Consider the following 26,666-nt stretch of genomic DNA (forward strand, 5'->3'; position numbering starts at 1 on the left):
ATACATTTTACTATGGCTGTCTTCTCAAACACATGCTATTGTATACATACATATGACAGGATAGAAAGGGTACACCTGACTTAAAGTGAGAAGATCTGGGTTCATGTTCCAACACTTGACTTTGATCATGTTCCTTAACCTCTCATTGAGTTCGTTTCTTTATATGATAGTCAATCAACGTCAATAAGCAAGTATGAAGTACTTTCTATTGCACTGAAGGTAAGAGACAGTCCTTGGTCTAAAAGAGCTCACAATCCAGTGGAAGAGACAATCTGTAAACAACTATGCATGGACTAGATACAGATAGGATAAACTGGAGAAATTAACACAGAGAAGACGCTGGCATAAGAAGGATGAGGAAAGCCTTCTTGCAGAATGTGAGATTTTAGCTGAGAACTGCAGGAAGCCAGGTGGAGAGAAGGAGCAAGAGAATTTCAGCCAGGAGGGGCAGCAAGAGGAAATGCTGGGAGTAAGAGGGTCTTATCTGATGAATAACAATGAGGCTGGTGTCACTAGGTCACAGGGAATAAGCGGGTTGGGATAGTCTACTGGGTAAAGGTTATGGAGGACTTTAAAAGCCAAAGGATTTTATATTTGATCCCGGTAGATTTAGGGAGTCACAGCAATTGATTGAACAGGAGAGTGACATCGTTAAATTCAATTTTTACAAAGATCACTTTGGCTGCTGGGTGGAGCTTGGACAGGAGTGGGTAAAGACTTGGTGCAGGGAGACCAAACAGCAGGTTACTGCAAGGGTCAGGGCCTGCATCAGGATGGTGGCAGCATCAGAGAAGGGAAAGGGGCACATGTGAGACATGTTATGAAGGGAGAAACACTAAGCTTTAGCAATAGTTGAGTAGGGACTGGTGGTGAGAGAGTGGGTTGGGAGACTGAGGGATCGGGAGGATAGTGGGTAAGTAATAGGGAAGTTAGGAAAAGAAGAAGGTTTGGAGGAGGTGAGAAGATAATTAATTCAGTTTTAGACAATGAGTTTAGGTTATCCGTAGGCTGTTTAGTTCAAAATGTCCACTAGGCAGCTGGAGATGTGAGACCAGAGGTCAGGAGAGATGTTAGGGCTGGACAAAGAATTATTTGCATAGAGGTGATAGTTTGAAACTATGGGAGCTGATGAGATCACCAAGTGAAATAGCATATGTAGAAGAGACTGAGAGTATTGGACTATATAAAATGCAAATACACATTTTAATCTATCTTCACTTACATGTAAAGGTATACTGGAGAGAGTGACATACACACTGCTTGGCACATAGTAAGTACTTAATAAGGTTTGACCAAGTGAGCAGCAGTTTTAGAGTCAGGAAGACATTCAGATTTTGCTATCGAAACTTACTGGCTATGCGATGCTAGGCCAAGTCATTTAACTTCTAAAAACTGAGCATCTTCCTAGGACTTATCTATTATGTCATAGACAGCCAAAATCTACACTGCTTGAAGGAATTCTCTATGATGACAGAATCCTTTGCGATACATGTGTTTACATATAAACACATAAATTTTATGAACTTGATATATAAACTTCAATGGATCTGGGAACTCATCAATGTGAGGAGCATTTCCATGTAAATCGTCACCCATCTGTGCCAGTCTATCCTGTTCAAGGCAGTTAGGTGGTACACTGGATAGAATTCTAAGCCTGGAGTCAGGAAGACCTCAGTTCAAACCCTGCCTCAGATATTTATCAGCTTCGTGACCCTGAGTAAGTCACTTCACTCTGCCTCAGTTTTCTTATCTGTAAAATGAGCTGGGGAAGGGAATGGCAATCTGCTCCAATATCTTTGCCAAGAAAATTCCAAATGAGGTCACAAAGTGTTGGATACAACTGAAACAACTCAACAACAACAAAAACTAAAAGTGAATCTAATAATAATAACATTTATGTAGCAATAAAATTTACCAAATGCTTAAATATTATCTCATTTTATCTTTACAATTTTTTTTTATTTTACAGATGACGAAATTGTGCCTGAGAGAAATTAAGTGACTTACCCAGTATAGCTCGTAAGTGTCTGAGAAAGGGCTGAATTAAAGTTGTCTGCTTCAAATCCAGTGTTGTATCTACATTGAACCAATTAGCTGCCTTTAACTCATAATCAATCTCCTATAAATTTGCCATCAGGAGTTCACCCCGAATTCTGGGGAGTCTTCATTTTATTTTCCTGATTTTTATATCCTGTGATAGCATGGATACCAGTGGAATGCATGTTTATATACATATTTTTCTGTTTAGTAAGATAATGCTACTGAGCTAACATCAATTATACCTCCAGTCTGGGCTTTCTTAGAGTAACAGACGATTTTGTCTTTCAAAATAGATTGTAAACCCTCTGAGGGCAGTGAACAGCTCCAGCACAGATCTGGGCACATAATAGATTGTGTGGTAATAAAAAAAAACAAACAAACTCAAACCTCTTGTATTTTGGGGCCTAGCCTCTTTTGGAGACAAGTACTTCTGCTCTAGACACATCTCTCTTTTTCCTGCCCTTTTCTGGAAATATCCGTGTTTGAAACTTCAAAAATAGAAAGATACCTTCATTTCCCATTCCTTTTGCCACCTTCTAAAACCCATGCTTCTTCCCCTTCCTCGGTTACTTTCTTCTGAGCCTCTTTGAATAGAAAATGCAAGGCCATATAGAACACAAGCAATTGCATGGGGAATTCTGTCTCTAAGCTCAGCGTCCTTAACACCATGGTCTGACAAACCAAAAGAATCTGTATGTCCGTATGCATATTGTCTATCAACCCTTTCTAAAGTTACGACATATACTCTTAAATTCTTTTTTTCCCCCTAAAAAGATTTCATCCTTTGGACCCAGACTAGGGCTGCCAAACAATCACCAGGAATGAGCTAGATAGGATGATGACACTTGAATTGTTCAAAATAGCCCCCAGAAAAATTATATAGGGATATCATGAGTACAGATATTGAGCCACTGGACGATGTTTGATAATGATCAGCATTACCAAGCTCACCATCAAGTGAAATTTAACTGCACAATGGATAACGTCCTTGCCTGGCAACAGAGAATTTCATTCTACAACCTCAGTCTGGCCTCCAATGGGATGCAATTCAGTTTCAGTTTTTTATTTCTTATTTTTGACTTCACATTTCTTAGAGATTTTCCTCAGATTCGGAAGGCTGGGATTGTACTCACATTCTTGAAGCCTCGGTAGAGGATCTGGAGTTCCTTCTTGGTGAATTTGCTCTGGGCTTCCAGCAGTTCAAGAGCTTCTGGCCGATGCCGCACGGTGGCCATTTCCATTTCATCTTCGACACTGTCTGTGGGAGGAAACCAGAAAGGGCTCACCAAAAAAATTTGGAGGAGCTAAATGCTCATCTCATGGTCAAATTTGAAAGTGAGTGAAACTCTGGGAACATATCAACTTCTTTGGCAAGCAAATAGTCTTTCACTGGCAAGAGATTTATTTCTTCATTTTTCAGAACTGGGGGTCCTAAAATAGGCTTAATTTTACTTAGCATTTCTTTTATTTGTTCTAGAAGCTGAAACACCATGTGTAGAAGGTTGAATTCAGAGTCAGAAAGATATCAAACAACCACAGGCCTGCTTCAAGTTCTGCCTCTGACATCTACCGTCCATGTAATCTCTCAAAGTCCTAAACAGCTACCTAAGATTTGAAGTTGCAGATCTGTTTCCATGTTGACATCTAGACTCTTAGCCATTGATGTTAATTTTCAGCTTTATCACTTAATGGAAGCATATGCATCTGGTCATAGAATTTTAGAACTGGAAAGAAATATAAAACATTATTTTACAGAGAAGGAAACTAAAGTATGGCAATTTAAAAGTTCTCCTCAAGTCTAAGACTAGAATTCAGGTCTGCTAAACTCTGAGAGCAATGATCTCTTTTACTACTCCACATCCCTTCATACTTTCTATTTTATAGTTCTAGGAGTTGACAAAAGAAAGCAATGTGAAGAATACTGAAGAAAAACCCACTCTCATGCTAGAGTCTGTTTCTCCAGTGTCTAAGAATGGGGAAAACATTAAAGGAAAAGAAAAAAATTCATCTGACTTTTTAAAAAGCAATTTGTTGGAGGAAAGGATAGAGGTACGAAGAGCCAGCAAGGGAATGATAGAGAGATAGCGGGATATGAGAGAGAAAACAAAGGAAATAAAGGTGAAGAGTGGAATATTAGATGCAGAGTGATAATGGGAAAGAAGAAAGCTGGGGATTAGGTGACAGGCTGGAGTAAAGAATTGTCTGGAAAAACCAGTCTAGGGGCAAATTCAGCTTTACATCTCAAATATTTCTTCTCTCTTTTCTCTGCTCAACTTAATTTCATGATGGCTGAGCATGCTAGTGGACAAATAAAGGCAAGATGGTGCCTGATATTTCTTCAAAATTCTATTGCTCAAAAGTTAATGAGCCACAGAGGGAAAAGCACTTATTAGAATGGGATGATCTGGTGTCAGATGCCACTCACTATGTGATCTTGGGCAAATGACTTGATTTTTCTGGGCTTCAGTTAGCTCATGTTTAAAATAAGGTGATTAGACTGACATGATCTCTGTGGACCTTCCGTTCTAACGTCTGCCACCTTGTGATCACCTGAAACATTTAATCTCTTTATCTCAGGCTCAGCAAAATTAGGATAAGATGACTTGTATTGCAACCTCACAGAGTGGTTATGGGAGTCAAGGAAGGTAATATATGCAAAGCCCTCTGTAACTGTGAAGTGCTATACAAATGCAAGCTACCATTATAATCCTTCTGTTGAAGGTTCCATTTCTACAAAGTCACCTTGGGCCTTAGCTATGCTCATAAGCAAAGAACAAAACAGTATTTTTAAATCTGATTTTCTAAAATGTCTTTAAATCACAGAGTGACCTCTCCTAGACCCATGTAAGTACCCTTACACTAGGGAAAAACAAATCAACAAATTGACTTCCTCATCTCAGTACGACATGGAACCCGGGCCAAATAAAAAGTAAATATAGCTTCTTCATGGAGCAGAGCCAGACTTTGCTGACACGTTGTCTGCATGACAAAAGGCTTAGCGCCCAGACTGCCTTGAGGGTAAGTATAATTGGGTAGAACTGCATGATAGCCCAATCATCACTGGCAATATTTAAACAGAACTAAACTTGAGGCATTTTCTCCCTGAGGTTGTGTCTTCTTCTGACTCACTACAATGTATGGCTATCATGATTTTTGCCTGATAAAGGACTGTTTCCATTTCCGGACAATAATAGTATCTAATAGTATACATGAAGTTTCCAAGATTGAACAAACACTAACCCCATCACTAAAATTCCTCTCTGAGTTCTCAATAAAAACTCTGCTGGAAAGCTACTATGAATCCAACTGGGGCTACTTATCTTTATATAATGAACTTTCCATTAACCACTATATTGAAATGTTTATTTTGGGAATTATCTTCATTAGCTTATCCATGGCAAATGGTATTACTTCTTAATCTTTTGTTTAAAGTCAAGTTCCATGAATGTTTTTTTAATTTTAATTTAATTTTTTCATTTAACAAAGATCTATCTCCCCATTAAAAATAAACAAAAGCCAAATCCTTTGAGCAGTTGTGCATAGCCAAGCAAAACAAATTTCCACACTGTGCTATATGTAGTTTATACCTTTTCTTATCTCTCTGACTTTCGGTGATTCTAAAGTGGTGCTCAGCATTCCTGGGCCATTTATCAGATAATGATTTTTAAGCAACTGGAACCTCTACTTGATTGGGTTGGTCAGTCTGATAGCCAGATTTTGGAGAAAGGTAAAGGGAGTGACAGCTGAACCTTAACATGCAGTGTACAAGTCTATGAGATAAGGCTATCCATTTCCAATCCTAGCATGTATATTCGGTGCCTATAAGAGTACAATCCCACCCAGTAGGCACTTCATAAATGTTTAAAGGAGAAAAGAGGAAATGAGGGAAGGAGGGAAGGGTGAAACAAGGAAGATGGAAGAAAGGGAGGGAAGGAAAGAAGGAAGAAAGGGAAAGGGAAGGAGATAAAGGCATAGTTGGTTGTTGGAGCGAACAGAGGGATGAACAGAACAGAGGAATGAAACTGAGAAGTCTTTTGGCTCTTTAATCTTTATAGTCTATTTCATTTTCTTCTTTTGGTTTGATGTAACATTAATTTCCCAAATATTAGAATCTGCCTTCAGATGAGCTAAGTCACTTCTCTCTTCCTTTAGCCTTGATATTTGAGAACTGACAGGGTTACCTTACCCACTTTTCTTTTTTCCCCTGAATATAAAACAAATGCAATAGTACACTGTAGTAGTAGTAGTAGTAGTAGTAGTAGTAGTAGTAGTAGTAGTAGCAGCAGCAGCAGCAGTAGTAGTAGTAGTAGCAACAGTACTGTGGTAGGTTACAAATTAAACTCTCTCCCACCTCCACAACCCCTTACACTCCTTCCAAAAGGCCACACTAGTCAGCTATCACTCACGGGAAAACTAGATTGCAATCCTTCAGGGTTTCCTTACAGAGTACAGCAGGTCCCAGACAATAAATACCGAGAAAATAGAATTTTAGAACAGAAAGTATTAGAAAACAACTAGTTTAAACCCCTTGTTTCATAACTGAAATGACTTGCCTAAAGTCATCCAGCTTGTTAATGTCAGAGCTAGGTCCAAAGATCAATGGTCTGTTGCCTCCTAGTCCAGTGTACCTTCAGTACTATTTTACCTCATGGCAGTGGTTCACAAGACAGATCTGATTTCTGAGATAAACTGAAATTTCAGCATTTTAATCTATCAGCCTTCTGACATTAATCCCTTTCTTCAGATATGTAGGTGATTTCCTCCCCTTTATCCCTTGGGTGTAAAGCTACTACATAAAGTCATTTTCTCATGTCACCATAAAATCGTGTGTTAGAAATGGAAATTAAACTGCCTGGAGAACTGGGGGATTGAATTTTATAAATGGTTATATTTATTTTAAATCACAGTGCTTTAAAGAATGCAGCAGAATTTCATTGCAACAAGGCTGCAACAGAGGTCAAGTCATGTCCTCCACAGTCTCACTCTTTAAACTTTATATAAGGGGTCTGGACAGGTTACATCACAGGTCGGAGCACTATGTAACCAATGCAGGCCCTTCCCTATAATCATAAAAGCTTTTGAAGAGTAACTACAAACATCTCATTAGCAATAATGGCATCAGTTGGGCAGGCCAGATTCTTAATGGGGGCTGTCCCTTCTTTGAAAAATGCATTAATTTTACATTACAAAGAGATCACTTAATGTCAAAACATTTAAAGTCTCATTGAATTTAAATTGATTTACTGTGCTAAAGAGCTGAGTCGATTTGATTTCTATTATTTGTTTACATCTGGAAACTCTCTTTAAAAGTTACTTTTTCCCAAAACTTTCCCATATAACATTCAAACTTATAGGTCTTGCATTCTCTCTATTTCCGTATCTGGTCTAACTTGCTTTTTCCCTTTTGAGATTTTATCTCTAGGGTCCACTGAAAAGACAGTGGCCATAAGTCCAAATCTGGCTTTCGATACTAGCTGCGTGACCCTGGGCAAGTCACTTAAAGCTGTTTGCCTTGGTTCTTTCTCTGTAAAATATGAGGTAGAGAAGGAAATGGCAAACCACTCCAGTATCTTTGCCAGGAAAACTCTGAAATGGGGTCAATGAAGAGTCAGATCTAACTGAACAGATCTACCATAACAACTGGTAGAATCTATGAAATGAAAGTGTTACAGATGGCTAAGGGCATCTGGGGTTAAAGCAAGCAGTGTGATGCTTTGAGAATTGCACATCACTGGGCAGTGGAAGATTTCAGGTCTAATCTCATGGTCTACTAGTTGCATGGTCTTGGGAGAGTCACAGGACTCTGTACCTCAACGTCCTCATTCATAATTTGGGATTAATGGTAGATAGTTGACCTATCTCACAGGGTTGTTGTGAAGATCAAATGAGCTAATAAATGATGACATCCTTTGGAAAGTGTAAGCAGTTATTGAAATGTCAAGTATGTATACAGACCCTCTGGAAGGCTCTGCGAAGATACATGGAGATGTTGAAGGAAACACACGAGTATAGACTATAAGTTCCCTTGGGGGAGGACTATTTTCCTTTATTTTTTTCTTCTTTTTTTTTTAATTTTTATTTTGTTGTGGCCTTAGAACCTAGCACAACTTTGTGCATACAACAGGTGCTTAATAAATATGTGTTGTGTTGGTGGACTGGAGCTGAGTCTTGGGTTCTTGTCTTGCCTCTATTATGAAGTTATTTAAATTTTCTATGCCTCCGTTTCCCCATCTAACTGGGACCAGTGAGACCTGGTCTATCCCACAGGGTTACTGCAAAGTCATGATATATTGTGTATGGGAAAGCTTAAAGACATAGGATGAAATATTAGACAAATTGAACGTCATCTTCATCATCATTATTGCTGTTGCTATTAACACTAGCTATATGGGAGAAGGAATGCTGCCAGGGATTGAAACCCTTTCAGGGTCTGATGGGTAAGCAGATCTCTGAGGACCGGGATGAACAATCAGTCCTCATAGGCTTAGAAATCTGACCCAAGTGGTATCCTCTTCTTGTCAGAATCCTCAGATGCTTATCATAAACACATTGGTTTCCACAGAGGTTGAAAAGACAGTAAATAGCTGAGCCTTAAGCCTGGCCCTATGAATAATTCTTTACATCTTTCATTAAAAAAAAAAAAATCTCACCTTTGGACCTAAGATCTCCTCATGATTCCTCCCCCACACAGCCACTCACCCATCCACCCACCCTGGGTTTCTATCTTTAGTTGCACAAGGTGGGTACATGAATAATTAGTCCCACACTGCGTGTATATAACCCATGGAAATAAAATGATAATTCTGTCTAATGATTCCAAGAGAGTCTCCAAACTTAGGGCCCCTAAAAAGTTGCATCTATTTCCCTGACTCTAAGCATGTTATAATCTTTACAATGGGGAGTATGTATATATGGGGTTATGTGACATACATACATACATATACACACATATTCATTTAATGTGCATACACACATGTAATATATACACATATATGTACATATATCTTCTCCAATAGAATGTGAGATCAGTGAGAGCAGGACTATGCTATTTTTATCCAAGTATATACATATGTATAATATATCATATTTTGTTATATACATACACATATAAACATAAGTATACATAATGCATATCTGAAGAATGTTTTAAAGGTTATGGATCTCTTAACAATTCAATTTAGCAAGCATTTTTAAAGTGTCTATGATATGTCACGATCCTAGATTCTGGGGATAAAAAAGACAAAAATGTTCTGAATTCATGGAGCAGGTATCTGGGAGATATAACGTGCTCAAGTAAGTAAATATAAAGGGATACAAGACAGTTTCAGGAAGGAAAGAGTGCTAGTAACTGGGAGCATCAGGGAACGACCAATATAGAAGGTGGCTATGCTTAATAAAGGCTTATTCACTATCAAATCTGGGACTTGAACATATATCTTGCTGACTCTATTTCTACCATGCTACCTACTACATCATGTCACCTCTGAATTTTATAATATATTATAACATTCTACATCTATAGAACACTGAAGATAGAATGCATGAGAACATTCAATTCTGTCATCATCATTGGTCCATTACTATTACTGTAGATAACCACTGACATAATTTATAGTCCAGGGGAACATAAATTGTTTTCCAATTTTCTTTTTCAATCCAATCCCCTCTAAAGGGCAATACCTTAGAAGTGGGCTGTGCTGTTTAGTTATTTCTCAGTCATGTCCAACTCTTCATGTCCCCATTTGGGGTTTTCTTAGCAAAGATTCTGGAGTATTTTGCCATTTCCTTCTCCAGAGGAGTGGGCTACTGGACTTTTTCTTCCTAGCACTTGTGAATAGATTTAATGGACTTATTTATGTGCAGAAGTAACTTATTCACATAATCTCAGGCTTCAAATCATAATAACTTTATTGGAATTCAGATTATCAGTTCTAACCATATTACTTCTGCAAGGATTCGATGGCCCCAAGTAGTCTGGGTTTTAATTTGCCATTTATCATCCAGACAGAGCATTGAAAAATATAGTCGAAAAGGGTTGCACAAAAAGCAGACAAAATGATTAGGGGAAAAGGCAAAACTTTCATATAAGAATCTACATTCTTATTATTAGATTGGGTGACCTCTCGGAATCCATCTAGCTCTCTATGATCTATGCTAAAAGAAAAAGTAAAGTTTGTATCCTCTCTCTCATATTTTTCTTTGTATTTTTCTGTAGTCCTTTTAAGGAATATTGTAGATGCTCTACTATCTACATTTGTGTGTGTGTGTGTGTGTGTGTGTGTGTGTGTGTGTGTCTCCATAGTTAGAGAAATAGATAGGCAGATAGACAAATCAGTAGACAGATAGTACCTGGAACAGCGTAACCCATTTGCCCATCTACATTGGTAGTAGGAGTTTCCTCAATGGAATTTCCAATAAAGTCAGGTCCAGACTCAATACATGTAAACACACACATACACACAGATAAATATACACATACGTAAAGATAGAGACTTAAAAGATAGTATAGCAAAGTGGGCAGAGTCATGCATTTGGAATCAGGAAGACATAGTGTCACATATGCCTCTGACACTTATTAACTATGAGACCTGGGCAAGTCACCAACTCTACATGCTTCAAGCAACCCTCTAGGACTTATCTCTTAAATCAGAGAGATTTAAATCTGTTGTAATGGAGGGAATTACCAAACTCAGAAGTCCCCAAGGTGACAAAATCACCAGTGCTTGAGTGTAGTTTACAAAGTTATAACTGATTACTACAAAGTCAGGAAAGGCAAACGTTGAAAGGCGATATGATCAGGACCTAAAGATTCCACATTCAGCATCATTTCCACCACACCTTCCTGTCTCCATTGTGGAAATTAGGGAAATGATGGATATGAACAGAGTAAAACCAGACCCATTCAACAGATGTGAAAATATCAGAATGAAAGATTTTTGCTTGAAATTTAAAGGAATTCTTTTTATATCACAGATTGACAGAGTTTCAGAATTTAGAAGTGGAGAGGCCCTCATATGTCACCTAATCAAATTTTATTCTTTTAAAGATGGGGAAATTAAGGCCCAGAGAGGTTATATGACTAAATATACATGTATACTCCATCTTTGAGACTGCAACTTTGAGCTGATTGTCCTCTATGGGGGGAGGAGGGCATGCTCTTCCTCCTCACCTCCATCTCTTAGCTTCCCTGAATTCCCAAAAGTCTCAGCTCAGACTCCAAATTTTCTGCAAGAAGGCGCCCCCAGTCCTTATTCTCTCCACTGTCCCTCTCTAGTCTCACAGTGCCTTCCCTCATAGATTTACTCTGCATATGTTTAGCATGTAGCTAGTTATTTCCATGTGGAGTCCCCCATTAGTATGTGAGCTCCTTGAGGGCAGGGATCCTGGTTCTGCTTTTCTGCTTAGCACACTGCCTGGTACTTAGTAAACACTTAGTAAATGCTTGTTGACTAAGTGGAGCAAGGCATTTAATTTCTGTTGGCCTGTTTCCTCATCTGCAAAACAGGGAGGATCATATCACTACTATCTCTGTCACAGGGTTTCTGTGAGAAAATCTCATTTTCAATCACAAAATGCTATCCAAATGTAATATTATTATTATTTTCATTTCCCAGTTTGCAACAGATTAGAATCAGCAATTGGAGGGGCTGCAGAAACAAAAACCATGTAACACACATGTTTTTAAAGCTAAGCAGTTTAGGGACCTTAGATGCTGGGTAAATCACTCTCCACATCCCAGTCATTTCTAACATTACAACATAACAGCATGGTGCAATTCAATGGTCGATGCCTAGAATTTTAACCCTGAGTCATTAAGAAAACATTGAAATTGTGTTCATTCTATTGTTGATAGAAGCAATAGAGCAGGAGATGTTTTACAATGTTTTTTACAAGTTAAAAAAAATAGTTTTAAAATATGAAGAAATTTCAGTGCCTGAGGGGAGAGTTTCAGATATGGGGAAAACATACTTATGTGAAACAACTCAGGGCATGATAATAATTACAAAGCAGGTGGTAAAGAAATGAAATATTTTAGCTAGAATTACAGAATCTCAGTGGGAAAGAAACCATGTCTGAACAAGAATCTCCTCTACAAAATACCCCAAAGTTGGTCACCCAGCTATTGCTTGGAATCTTCCAGTGAAGGGAAACATCGCTTTTCATAATAGCCTAATCTGTCTTTGGAGAGTTCTAATTCTCAAGAAACGTTTTTGCTGACATGGAGCCTAAATTTAGCTTTTTACAACTTCTGTCTTATGCTCCTCCTATGTATTCTGAGTCAAGCAGAAGGCTCTCACCCTTAACACAAAAGCCCTATAAACATGTAGAGAAAACTATCATATCTCCCCTAAATGCTTCTTATCCAGACTAAACACTGCTAGTTCTTTTCAACAGATACTTACAGAGCATGGTATCTAGAACTCTCCCAATCCTGGTCACCAAGACAGAAAACATTGTTTAAAAATAAGTGAATGAGTGATAGATCTAAACTCTAGTGAATCACTAGGGGAACATATGAACGTCTAAGATATATCCTAAGCCACTTGAGGCAGCCATCTTGGAGGCAGCAATGTCTTTCACAAAACCTCTCTAGTGTAATTGTCCATCATAAACTGAACATTCCATTGATTACAGACTGAACAGCAATTGAACATGACATACTCTTTTTAGTACTAAAATGGCATAATGACTCAGAGAAAGTTTTTTTAATTAAGAAAATATCAAATGTATTATTATAATATATATGTTATAGAAATCCATGGAAATCTCTCTCTCATTCTCTCTCTCTCTCTTTCTCTCTCCCCATCTTTTCCCATAAAAACTATTCTAATGTTCTCTAAGGGCAAGGGCAGAGATGAAACCTGACATGGACTCATGTTGGATTTCCTGTGTGGGAATAGTTGAGACTTTCTAAGACAGAGAGCAAGGAGAGTCAAAGACTAGGTTGATCATGAAGAGCCAGGGATTATAAGGAATGGTCTTGGGAGTATGTAAAAGAGAGTGACTGAATACATCACAGAATTCAAGATCATGAGCAACAAATTTTTTTCCAGTGGTTCAACATATATTTCTATACTTGGGTGCCTGAGTTCCTCCTCTGCAGCCTCTTCTCAATTACTCTTAGCTGTGCATACTTTTGTACTGGTAGTATTACCATGAGAGGAAATGACTGCATCCCTAAGTGATGGCATATGGTTTACTGACATTTGATCTTTGATCCTTTTTTCCTTGATGATGATTTCAGTGGCTTTATCTAGTTCTTTCCATCAATACTTCATCTGCCAAATTCCTTCTGAACATTCACTGAAGTATTTGCGGTGTTGACTGACTACATAGGACAATTATGATTTTAATTTAATTGTTTCAACAGCAATACTACAGCACAGAATTTAAGGAAGAATTGATTCAAATTGAACTCTGTAAAGGAAATAAGTTCTATTCCTGAAAAAAATAAAAAGCACACACATTGATTCATTAGAACAGCATGGATATACTACTGGATTCTTGAAAGCCATACAAGTTCTGATGGCTCCGACCCAACTGGAAAGCCTTCAAGAATGGGTTAAATAATGTATCTTTCCACAAGGACTTGTCAGCCAAGTTCTGGCTGCCCATAACCGGAACAGTGACTACCAAATGACTGATTTTTTTTTGGAGGGGGGGGCATGGCAAGTCATGAAATCATCTAAGGTACAGAAGTATCATATAGTAAGGTACAGAAGAACTATGATCTGAGTTGGTGAAGAAACTACCCAAATCTACAGGTCTTTGTTGTAGTAGAGCAATAACAATAACTTCTTTATAATAATGACCATTAATCTTTATAGCACACTTAAAAATACTTTCCTTACAAGAACATTGTGAGGGATAAAGCACAAATGTTAACATTCTCATTTTACAGATGAGAAAATTGAGGCTCCAATAGATTATGTGAATTTCCCATGGTCATACGTTTAGAAAATGGCAGAGCATGGTTTTAAGTCCAAATCTTCTGACTATATGTTTTATATCATTTCTACCCTATCAGTCCTTCACTCTGACTTTACAATTTCTCAGCTATTTTCCATCTGTGGTATCCATACCCAGAATTATGACATGGACCTAATTCAGATAGACAAGTACCAGCTCAGGTTGGATGCATCAATAGTTTATTTTGCTAATTCTCATAACCTGGATAATTTCTTTATTTTGTATGACACAATTGAAGAGTAATTTTTCCCTTCAAAAGATGCCATTCTAAGCTATGAATACAACTTTGAAATCTAACCTTCCTCAACAATGCAACCATCAAACTTTCCTTCTAACTTATCTTCTGAAGGAAAAAGCCTATCCTTGATTACTTTTAAGTATTGTTCACAAGAGTTTTAAAGATGTTCTGCTTAGGTGTACCAAATTTACTCTAGTAAGGGGGAAACATTTCTTATCTTTGTAGCACAAAACCTTCTAGTTTCTGAATGCCTTTCTCTACATTCTTTTTGAAGACCTCAATAATGTTTTTTTCCCCCCTAGTACTTGAATTCCAGTACAATACAAGGATTTAGATTAGGATAGTGACTAGACTTGTGATTTCACTGGGGTAGTCAATTTCTAGATAAGGAAACTCCCACCAATGCAGGAGTTTTTTTCTTTTTAAACATGCAGTCTTTGAGTGTTTTTTTTCTTCTAAAGCACTGAGAGTTAGGTGTTTTCTAAAGCCCTGAGAGGCTAATAGATACAAGATAAATAAGGAAGAATAGATATAAGAGAAATACATGTTTGGCTAAGTCCTATAAAACTTGTATGCATGAATGAGCACATTCACAAATATTTAAGATACTCTGTATTTAGGTATAAGTTAACCAATAGAAAGAAAGAAATAGGAGACTGGTTCCAATCCTGACTCTAAGCCTTACTAGTACTTACTTGTCTTGGACAAGTTTCTGAGCTTTAGTTTTCTTATCTGAATAAAAGCATAATGATATTTGTTGGATTACAAAGAGTTGCCAGTACTTGGGATGGTGTTCTTTAGGCACACAGATTTAGAGGTAAAGGGGACATCACAAATGATCTAATCCTAGGATCACAGGGGCTAGGGATTTTGGAAGGAACTTTAGAGGCCTTCTAATCCAATTCCTTTAGTTAACAGATGCAGAAGCCCTGGAGGTCAATGACCTGACATGACCAAGGATACATAGCTAAGAAGTAGCAGATGCCTGTACTCTAAATTCAGGGCTCTTTCTACTGTATCATGGTCTTTTGGTTACCTGTCTCTGAGAGTTGTTTTGAAGAAAGTGTGTTATAAACTTTAAAATGTTATAAAATGAATTTTTTTTAACTTTGAAAAAAAGATTTTATAAAAGAAGTTAGTATGGAAAAATGTTTATGTTGCTTGAAAGCAGATATTAATTTAGACCTGTAAGTGACTTGTTTGCCATGTGTTACTGAAAGGCAAGATGAGTGATTTTTGGTTATGTAGAGTTTCCCAAAATTTGATTCACCCCTAACTTTTCAGGAACACATCTAATAGGTAAAATTAATTTAATGACAATAACTTGATTTAACATAAATAAATTTGCATTTATCATGGAAATAGATATCAGGTTCAAGTCAATAATCTGAGGATTTGAATTTTGAATGACATTGATCAAACCAACACAAAATTCCAGAGTCTAAATTCATCACTAGTCCTCCTTATGAGAGTGACTCAGAGATTTACTTTATCATTCCATAAAAACAAAACAAAACAAAACAAAAAAACGTTACAAACTTGATGAAACATTCCAAAGGAAACCAAAATATGATAAGGGCGGCAACAAAAACAACTCAATATAAAAATCCTATTACTTCCTAAAATGCAATAAAAGCTCCCTCTTACCATTAGTTTCACCATCCTGCTGGGCTTTTAAGTCAGTGGGGAAATCATGCAGTTGGAGGTTTTATTTAAAAATACCTCATTTTTTGACATATGAAAATTTTGAGAGGATTACTTGAGTGGAGCAATGGGATGGCGTGTGATGGCAATAAGCCACTGAATATTTGCCTGAAAATCATAAGAGAAAAAGAAAAAAATATGGGACACTGTATGACTGATTCTTATAGAAATAAGGAATAGGCTGCCATAGTGGATATGATACTCCACTGAAAATACCTAGATTTAAATCTCCATTCAGGCACTTTACTGGGTGATCACCTGCCAAATCACGTGATTTTTTTTGAGCCTTGGGCAATTCGCTAAGGCTGTAATCTTCTTTGGTTGAAAAAAGTCTCACAATGAAGATATGGAGATTACTGGCATATGATTGATTCCAAAGACCAAATCTTATAGAAAAATGAAAATACCAACATGTTTATTTGTATTTTGAATTAAACATTTTCAGTTCCTAGCATATTTCAATACTTTAAGATCTGTGCATGTTCTCCACTGGCAAGGATGATAATTTTTCTATGATTTAGTAGCTGGTCTTTGAGAACTACTGGACCCCAAAATTTATCACTTTGTGGGCAACCTCATGAGAAACTTCTCTAATCTTAGTTAGTATAGTCTTTAGACAATAGTGTGTTCATCCTTCATTGCCAAAGACCATGCCATCAGAGAAATGACATGACTTGCACTTGACTTTGTTTCGAGTGAGGGAGGGCTATGCAGGTCACCAGCCTCATTTCTCCTCCAGAGCCATCTGAATCCAGTGAACAGATAGATATTCATCAGGCTAACTAGAGATGACCCAGGATGAGGCAACTGGGGTTAAATGACTTGCCCAAGCTCACACAGCTAGTGAGTGTCAAGTGTCTGAGGTGAGATATAGTTTAATCACCAGACCAGAAATTCTCAGAAGGATGTTCTCAGGATCAATTAAAATAGTGCACATAAATTACTTTGTGAACTGTAACGCACTATGCATGCCATATTTTGATGCATCCCAAATGTTTTCTTTCTTATTTCCTTATTTCACTTTAAAATTCCTTTAAAAACAAATACTGTTGTCTTTTTGTCTTTACATTAGCTATTTCCCACCCTCTTCATTTTGAACCCTTATATAGCATCAATTTCAATAGTATGACTTTTCTAAAAGAGAGAGATAATAACAATGATGACATTTTTATAGTGTTCTAAGGTTTAGAAAGTGCTTTACTAACAAAAAAAGCCGGTCACATGGCACCATGGAGAAGGATGCGTTGAAATCTAGTTGCAGATACTTACTAGTTGCATGACTCTTGGCAAATCACTTAAACCTCTGCTTGCCTCAGTTTCCTCATCTGTAAAATGGGAATAATTACAGCATCTAGGCCACAGGGTTTTTGCAAGAATAAAATGAAATAATGTTTGCAAAGTACTTTGTAAACATTAAAGCATTCTATAAACGCCTTCTGTTACAACTACTACTTCGTGAAGTAGGTAGCAGAAAGACATTATAGTATAGTAGAAAAAATGCTTTTAAAAAAAGGTGCTGGATTCACTATCTGAGATCCTGGGTTCTTATCTCAGATTTCCTATTTTTATAGAATAGGAAATTAAAGCCTAGAGAAGTAAATTGAGTTGCCTAATGTCACAGAGTCAGATAGCACAGTAGTCAGTGATAGAAACCAGGCCTTCTGAGTTTTGGTAAAATGCTCTTTCTAGCATCATTCATAACTCTCAGTGTTAAGTATCCTCGAGCTGGAAAACAGCTTGAAGAAAGACAGCTTGAACTTTAATCTTCCATCTAAGCAGGTAACTTAGTAATAACCTGTATTTTACGGACCCACTGGCGTGGAAAATTGAGTCTACTTGAAGCATTCCTTACCTATTTTAGGGCCTAATGTAACCCTGAAGAAATCACTACTGGCTGGGCTGATTTTAATCCCAAGAGTAATTTCATAAGCCACTGTAAATAGCAAACATATATCAGGTATCACAACTTTTGGGAACTTACAAGAGTGGCCTTTCATAACATTCTGTCAAAGTGATAACTAATGGCTTTCATTTTCCTACCCTTCTATTGGATAGATTTTCACCAGCAGAGACTACTCAATACCTTTCACCCCAAATCAACACCAAAGTAAAAATGGTTTAAAAAATCAGGCAGAAAGTCAAAGGTTGGCTTCATTTTGTTTACTAATATAGAAAAAAAGCACATTAACTGGGGAGACACCGAGCTTTGACTTTAAATCTAATAAGTCTGCCACAGGGAATCAGCTGCCTGGAAGCAGGAACATCTGGCTTCCTAATAAGGGAAGTTCAAAGTGAAGAACAGTATAGGAAAGCAAAATGTTTATTTGTACTTCACCCTCGAGGGTTTTAATAAAGATTATTGTTGGCAGAGTGTAATGGAAAGAAGAGCCCACTGAGAGCCAGAAGACCGGGATGCTAATGCTATCTCTGTTACAAAATAGGCGTGTAACATCATCCAGATTACTTTCCCTCACTGAATTTTTGCTTCCTAATTTTCAAAAGGGATGAGTTGGATAGGTTCTAAGGGTCTGAAATTCTTTGCTCTTAGGTGTTTGTTAGATCACCAAAGCGCTTTATATTACATGGTAGGTTCTCTGTTTCTCAAGTTTGAGCCTAGACACTGAATTAGTGGTCCAAAACATTTGTCACAAATGTGGTACACAGGAAAGAGCTATAAGGATCTGAAGTCAAAGGACCTGGGATTAAATTCTTAGTGTGTCTCTTACCAGTTGTGTGACCTTGAGGAAGACACTTAACTACTTGGTACCTCAGTTTCCTCATTTGTAAAATGATGGGATTAGGTTGAATGACCCAAAGGTCTCTTCTAGTTCTAAGTCGATGATACTAAATGACAAGAATCTTAGAGCATAATTCTCAATTTTAATAAATATAATGAAATTAGCATCAGTGAATTCCCCCTCCTCTCCCCAAGAAGCCTTACTATTTAAAAGGGAATGCATAGGCTAATATCAATCATGCAACAGATAATCTGAAAGTGGATACTTTTCTGAATGCCAGTTCAGCTTTTCTTTTCTTTTTCTTTCATTTTTTTTCTTTGTCTTTGTTTTGTTAAAGTCACCCAGGAGTCAGCAGGAGTTCAAGTAATTGTCAGAAGGTTAAAAGTAGTGCTGTTCTCCAGGTCTGAGTGGCTAAGGCTGAATTTTAATTGGCAACATTTGGGTAGTTCTAAACACTTTCTGAAAACAAATGCTCCAACAGCCAATGCAAAGTATTTCATTGCCAAGAGAGGCATCCACAACCTTTCCCAGAAGAAAAACACATTCAATATGGTGACTAGGAAAACACATACACACAAATTGAAATTCTGTGTTTTATTTAATATTAAAAACTGAAAACTATTTAGCAAACTGTGGTTCACGATTATGTTGAACAATGTGCTGATGGCAGCTCAGCAGTTATGAGTAGTCTGTTCTCATATTAACCTCATCGCATTTTGGTCTGCTGTGTCTGCCATAATCAAAAAGCAAGGCAAGAATATACCTTTACTTTCAGGAATCAATTACTGTGAAGGAATTAGGGCACCAGGAGATTACAGAGCAGGTGTTAGCACTTAAGAAATTGAAAAACAAATACATGCTTATATAGATGGGCCATACCTCCATACAAGTCAATGTGTAATAATTTCTTGCCTTTAGTGCTTTATTTCATAAAGGCATTGTCCAATCTGATTGCTTTCAGAATATCTCAGTGAAAAAATGGGAGTGTGTGTCTGGATTAATTCCTTTTTAGAGCAAAGAAATTGTAGCACACATTCCTAGATAAACCTAGATAGATCATATCACCATGGACAAAGAAAAAAATTGAGGAAAATTCCATTTGATCAGGTGCTACCTACTACTCAGTTAAGAATTCTTGAGATTAATCCAACTAATAAGCTAGCCAGCTCTTCATATGAAATAATATTAATTCAGAGGAACAAAATATAAAGATGGCTGTCTTTGGAACCACATAAATTGGCCTCAAATCCCTCATTTAATCCTTACTGTCAATATGATGCTGACAAATCACTTGCCCTTGTAAAATGGTTAGACTAGATTGGATCAAATAAAGGTCAACTGAAAGATTTGTTGATGCTTGGTCTAAAGATGAGAAGGCTTAGCTTTCTTCAAAAGTACTTGAAAGGACATCATACAGAAGGGAGAGTAAATCTGTTCTACTTGGACCCTGAATGAAGACATAGAAGCAAAGCATGGGAGATACAAAAAGGTTGATTAGGCCCTTATACACATCGAAGGATAAAGGCAGATGGGGCTGGGATTTCCTGACCACTAGAGTCCTCCAACAGTACAATGGGTTGTCTCTAAAAGTAGAAGGCTCCGCATTATTGATGGTCTTCTAATGGAGGTATAATGGTTATTTATTGGAGATGCTGCAAAGGGGACTTTTGCTCAGATTTGGTTTGAACTAGACAGTCTCTGCAAACCTTATTTTTCAATCAACATTTATTTTTTTACTATTCCTGCTTTTATCCCCTGCTGGCAGGTATCGTCTAAGTAGGCAAAGGGCTTATGCTTTCTTTAGGGTTACTGGCAAATGTTCCAGCCTTAGTGCTTCTTCTCATTTTGTGGCAACAATTCATTTTATAGGACAATTTTTTTGAGGGGAAGGGGAGGATGGACCTGTGATTTCATCAGTGTAGGAGAACCTTGAAGACACTCTTTCAGACAGAACAGATAGAAAACTACTACCTCCCAACTTGGGAAGTAGCACAAGGAATATGAGAAACTTGCCAAGAGGCCAAGGACAGGATTTGGTTAATAACTATATTAACTTTTTTTAAAATTAGTCCATTAATCCCTTAATGTTGATGAACAGGTACTGCTATTTGACCAAGAAGAGCAAAATGGTTTTCTAGGAGCCAGTGGGTTAGACCAAAGACAGACAAATCAGTCTCTGACCAACGTTCCAGGTAGTGCCAGTGTCAGTTTCTAGCACATCTTTCTGTTTAATTGGAGAGAATGTCAGTCAGGTGAGAGCGATGCATTCTGAAGCCTAAGTTCTAGTAGATTCAATCTAGCATTTACACTTTTCTGCTGGGCATCTGGCTCATATGGAAAGATATTAAATTTAAAGATATCTGTCACTGTATGCAAGTCAAAGATATCTGAAAGAATGAAAATGGATGACTTTGACACTTATCTAGGCTTTCTCCACATACCTGCTTGACTTCACATGATGATACTGATTCTTGGTCTTTTCATTGATGAAGACAACCCTTGCATTAGAAAACTTGTGATTTAGTTCAACAACAAAGCTAATACATATTACAAGCCAAGTATGCACATGGCACTGGATGTTATTTCATAATGGGATAGGTAGCCTTAAGTAGTGAGTTCCTTGACAATGGAAATATCCAAGCAGAAGTTAGATCATCAACTAAAGGATGATGTTGAAAGAATTCCTACAGAGAACAGGAAGTTACACAAAATGATCCCTGACGTCCAAATTCTATAAATGTTTTTCCATCACTTAGCTATTATTTAAGCCCAACCAAAAGAATTATTATTTTTAATTTACTCAGTATGATGAATAAATCTCCCAGGTCTCAGTTTAGTCATCTATACAAGGGAGATTAATGTCAATTAATCTCACATTCTTGTTACGAGAAAAGAGCAAAGCAAGCATTATTTGGAGATAGGAAACAGTGGCATTTGAAACTGGTCTTCAAATAAAGTTTTTGCTTAGGCTTTTGCCTAATGATGGAAAACACTTTTGTACCTATTGATTGGTCTCTATGGATAATGATAGAGGACATCTCCTAAACTTCTTTGTTTCCTTCATCTTTTCCATTAAAAAAGAACAACTATACAGTCGTACCTTCCTATTTTGTCCTTCTTAAGATAACGCTAGTTAATGAAAAAAGAGAATGACAACGGTGAAAAATTGTGTATTTTCGTTTCCAACTGACGTATTATTACTTTGTTGTCTAGCCAGCCTGAGGGTTTTCCCCTCCCAGTTTATTTATTTATTTTTTTTAGTAAAGGGCCATTCCTTGACTCACTTCAACAGACCTATTCAGTGAATGGGTGTTGCCTCACTCAAAGTGAGAACTTGGAAAGACTTTGGCTTAAAAAGGTAAAAATTTCTAACTGCATTCTGGACCATCTCCAGTCATTCTGATCTATATTTGACCACTGGACCCAGATGACTCTGGAGGAGAAAGTGAGGCTGGTGACCTTGCACAGCCCTCTCTTCCTCAAATCCAATTCAATGCAAGTCACGTCATCATCTCCCTGATGTCATAGTCCTCTTCGAGAATCAAGGACAAACCACAACCACATAATTTTACTAAGGGATATTTTCTAAGTTAGCAAGTATTTTTTTTCCTGCTGGATAGCAAGTAAAGAAGCAATTCTCTAAATTCAGTTCAATAAAGATTTGTTAAATGCTTATTATGTGCTAGGCACTGGACTAGGAATGCACATATAAACATAAAATAATCCTTTATGTTATATTGGAGGTAAACAAATTATACACAAGTATTTGTAAATGTATTTAGAATAAATATAGATAATTCTTTTTGTGTGAGGGAGTGAAAACAAACAACTTGAGGGAACTGAGGAAAACTTCATGTACCTAGTGTGTGAACTGGGCTTGGAAGGAAATTTAGGGGTTGAAAGGGGTTGAGGTGAGGAGGCATTTCAGACCTATGCAAATGACTAGAAGTGGCTGCTGGTGGTGGGGAATGCCATTGATAGAGAATAGCAAGTATGGGAAATGGGCTGGAATAAAGAGTAAGGGAGAGCAGTCATATGACTTAGGTCTGAGAAGACAATTTTAGGGTCCCATTTTGAAGGGTTTTAAATGCTGAACAGAGGTTTCTGTTTTATCCTAAAACAATGGGAACCACTGAATAAAGCTTATTGAGGAAGGAAATGATATGGTTAGATCTTCCCTTTAGCAGTATTAACTTTAGAGCTGTCTGGAAAAGGGATTGCTGAAGGAAGAGACTAAATTCAGGGAAATTAACTAAGAAATTATTGTAATAATACAAGTGTGAGGGAATAAGAGTCTGATCTAGGATAAAAGAAGTAGACAGATGAAGAGATATAGTGAGGGTAGAAATATAAGACTTGGCAAAAGGTGTGTGAGGCATTGGTGCTGGTAGGGGTGACTGTCATAGCAAAGTGCCTAGCACACAGTAGGTGCTTAATAAATGTTTACTGAATTGAAAATTCTAGGATGACTCTGAGGTTATAAAACTCAGTGAATGGAAAGATGGTGCCAAAATCACAGAAATCGAGGAATTAGGGTAGGTTCTACCAGAGGGGGTGGACAGAGATAGTGAGTTTTATTTGGGATATGTTGAGTTTGAACAGGACATCTTGGTGAAGATATCCTGCCAGTAGCTAATGATTCTGGATTGCAGTAAGGGAAAGAGATGTATATTTGGGATCTGCATAGAGATGGTAACTCATCCCAAGGAAAATAAGGAGAGAAGAGTGAAAGTGAAGGCAAATAGCAAGACTGAGAGCAAAAAAAAAAAAAAAAAAAAGAATGAAAACACATATTAATGTTTACTATATGCCAATTGAATTAAATTTCAATTCAACAAACATTTGATTAAGCACCTATTATGTGCCAACCATTGTGCTTACCACTGGGGATACAAATAAGAAAAAGAAAGACAGTCTCTGTCTTCAAGGAGCTTATAGTCTAATGGAATGAGGGGAGACAAAACACAAAAGTGCCAAGTATTGTGCTAAGTGCAAGGCACACAAAAAGAAGAGAGGCACCCCCCTCCCCTGCTTCCCCTCTACAGCTCTCAATGATCTCACATTCTATCAGGGCGTGGGGAGGAGGAAAAGAGAGAGAAGAAATGAGAGCCATAAAAGCTCAGAGATGAGTAGTATGGCAATATAATAATTCTGAGTTCCTACTCAGGAGGAGTTAATTCCATATTCTAGAACAAACACGAGGTAGCATTCCCCTTCCTTTCCTGACCTTACCTCTCCTCCACCAGCAAAGGAAACCTAAATCCAGCCATCAGAAGCTCAGGCTCAAGCTCATCACTACTACTTCGCCATAAATCTGCCCAAGGTGGGGGCAGGGTGGGGATATGATCTTAGAGTAGGGTTTTCCATTGAATACTGATGCATCAACAGTGTCTTATAAAAAGCAAGTTCATATATCGATTTATTTTTCAAAAGCAGCAAACTGCATCACATGCAAACCTAAATAAATAGACGAACCAGACAGACAAAAAAACAAAATAAAACTTGCTTTGAATATCAGGAGATGCCGTTTTGGCAGCCGAGCAGGGCAAGAGCTTCAAAAGTCGCTCTTTAATGCTGCGCTTGGTACCACTCTGAGCGTAGAGGAAACCTAGAAGATACATTTGCAGTTGCGTTAATACAGTCTTTGGGGCTCATGGGGTGCATGCCAGGATGGTATAGCAAAAGAATTAGGGAAAGCAAGGATCAAGAAGCATTCATTTACTCAATGCCAATTAGTCAGTTGGAACCAAAAGAATTCTCCCCTCCCCTTTTAAACATACTTTCAAATGTGAAAGTTTTTTTTTTTAATATATCTGTATTAAAATGGTTACATTTAATGTAATGAGTAGCAATGTAGCCACTGAATTGCTAAAGTTAACACTTTTGAAAATGAAAACTAAAGGGTTGTGTCAACTTTTTCAAAAGGTTCAAAGGGAGGAGAAATTCAATAAGCTTTACTGAAAACTATTTAACTGGATTGAAATTTCACCATGAAAAACAGCTTTGATGTCCCCTTTGATGACTTTCCAACCTCTCATCGTCTGATTACAAAGGGGATCTTTCCCCTGCATAAATCACCAATAACCTGCCAGTACTTTTGCCTTCACTGAAAGTAAAAAAACAAATGTCCTTGAGATGCAGCCAGGGTGCCTCGATTAGCATAATTTGATATGCAGATATGAGACAATCCTTCATATTTTTGTCCACATAGCAATGTTAATCAATGTAGTTTATTCAAGTGGGGGTAATTTCAAAAGAAGCAAATAGATTTAGAAGGATGTTAACCTCAGAGCAGGTGGAGAGGTACCTAGGGATTTTGGGTAGTCATGGTTGGTACAAGGAAGATCAACAAAGGAGGGAGCAGAGTGGCAAGAGTTCCAGACAAATGGTACCATCAATCATGGAAACTGTAATTGTCAAACTCATTATTAACCTATTTACTCTTTTAAAACCAGGAAGTCAATTCACAAGCTGAAATATATTATCTTATATAAACCAGCAATTGTCCAAAATAATATAAAACAAGACCAAGGTAAGATGACTTCCATGAAGCAGTCCAGACTAACGTCTGTGATGCCAGGTCTTCAGGTAAGTTTTCCAGATTAGTGCTGGCCCCTGGCCTGCCGCTATAAATGTGAACAGTCCAGATTAGCCAACAGTTCAGATGATAAATTGTCAATAATTCTTTCAAAAATCTGACCATTTCATAAACGGTCAAAGGGAATTTTCAGAGGAAGAAATTAACGCTATCTATAATCATATGAAAAAATGCTCTAAATCACTTTTGATCAGAGAGATGCAAATCAAAACAATTCTGAGGTACCACATCACACCTATCAGATTGGCTAACATGACAAAACAGCAAGATGATAAATATTGGAGAAGATGTGGAAGAGTTGGAACACTAATTCATTGTTGGTTGAACTGTGAGATGATTCAACCATTCTGGAGAGCAACTTGGAACTATGCTCAAAGGGCTACAAAAATGTGCATACCCTTTGAACCAGCAATATCTCTTCTGGGACTCTATCCCAAAGAGATTGTGGAAATGGGAAAGGGTCCCACATGGACAAATATATTTATAGTAGCTCTGTCTGTGGTGGCCAAAAACTGGAAATCAAGGGGATGCCCATCAATTGGGGAATGGCTGAACAAGTTGTGGTATATCAACGTAATGGAATACTATTCTGCTATGATAAACGATGAACAGGAAGACTTCAGAGAAGCCTGGAAAGACTTATATGAACTCATTCTGAGTGAAAAGAGCAGAACCAGGAGAACTTTGTACACAACAACAACCACAATGTGTGAGGAATTTTTCTGGTAGACTTAGTACTTCACTGCAATACATGGACTTAAAAAATTTCCAATGACTTATATGACCTGATGCTGAGTGAAAGGAGCAGAACCAGGAGAACTTTGTGCACAGCAACGACCACAGTGTGCGAGAGTTTTTTCTGGTAGACTTGGAATTTTGTAATAACGCAAGAACTTCTTATAAAAAAAAAAAATCCCAATGGTGGTTCTCAAGGCAAAATGCCTTCCACACTCAGAGAAAGAAATATGGAAGTCATTCGCAAAATGTAGCAGATCATGTTTGTGTATATGTATGTGTTTGTGTATCATGTTTGGATTTGTTATACGATTTCTTTCATTTATTTTAGTCTGACTACATAGCATGACTATAGTGAAAATGTACTCAATAGGAAAGTATATGTAGAATCTATACAGAATTGTATGCAGTCGTGGGGAGGGAGAGGGGTGGTGGGGGGTATGTGAGGGGGGATAAAATCTCAATTGTATGGCAGTGATTGTTAAACATTAAAAAATAAAAAATAAAAAATAAAATAAAAAAAAAATTTCCAATGGACTCGAGGCAAAATGCTTTCTACATCCAGATAAAGAACTATGGAATTGGATCGCAGATAGAAACAGATCATTTTCTTTTGTATTATGTTCTGTTTTGTTTTATGGTA

The 26,666-nt window shown here is 37.5% G+C and overlaps 1 protein-coding gene across 3 annotated transcripts in view; it reads right to left on the reverse strand.

The window, feature by feature from the left end:
* KCNIP4 (potassium voltage-gated channel interacting protein 4) overlaps positions 1–26,666 on the reverse strand; it is a 506,159-nt gene that overhangs the window by 116,956 nt on the left and 362,537 nt on the right. For all 3 annotated transcript variants that reach the window (XM_072622134.1, XM_072622133.1, XM_072622135.1), the window contains exon 2: positions 3,174–3,298. In XM_072622134.1, the coding sequence (XP_072478235.1) occupies positions 3,174–3,298 (125 nt within the window). The remainder of the gene's footprint in view (positions 1–3,173; positions 3,299–26,666) is intronic.

The sequence above is a fragment of the Notamacropus eugenii genome, chromosome 6 (assembly GCF_028372415.1).
Source record: "Notamacropus eugenii isolate mMacEug1 chromosome 6, mMacEug1.pri_v2, whole genome shotgun sequence".
NCBI lineage: Eukaryota > Metazoa > Chordata > Mammalia > Diprotodontia > Macropodidae > Notamacropus > Notamacropus eugenii.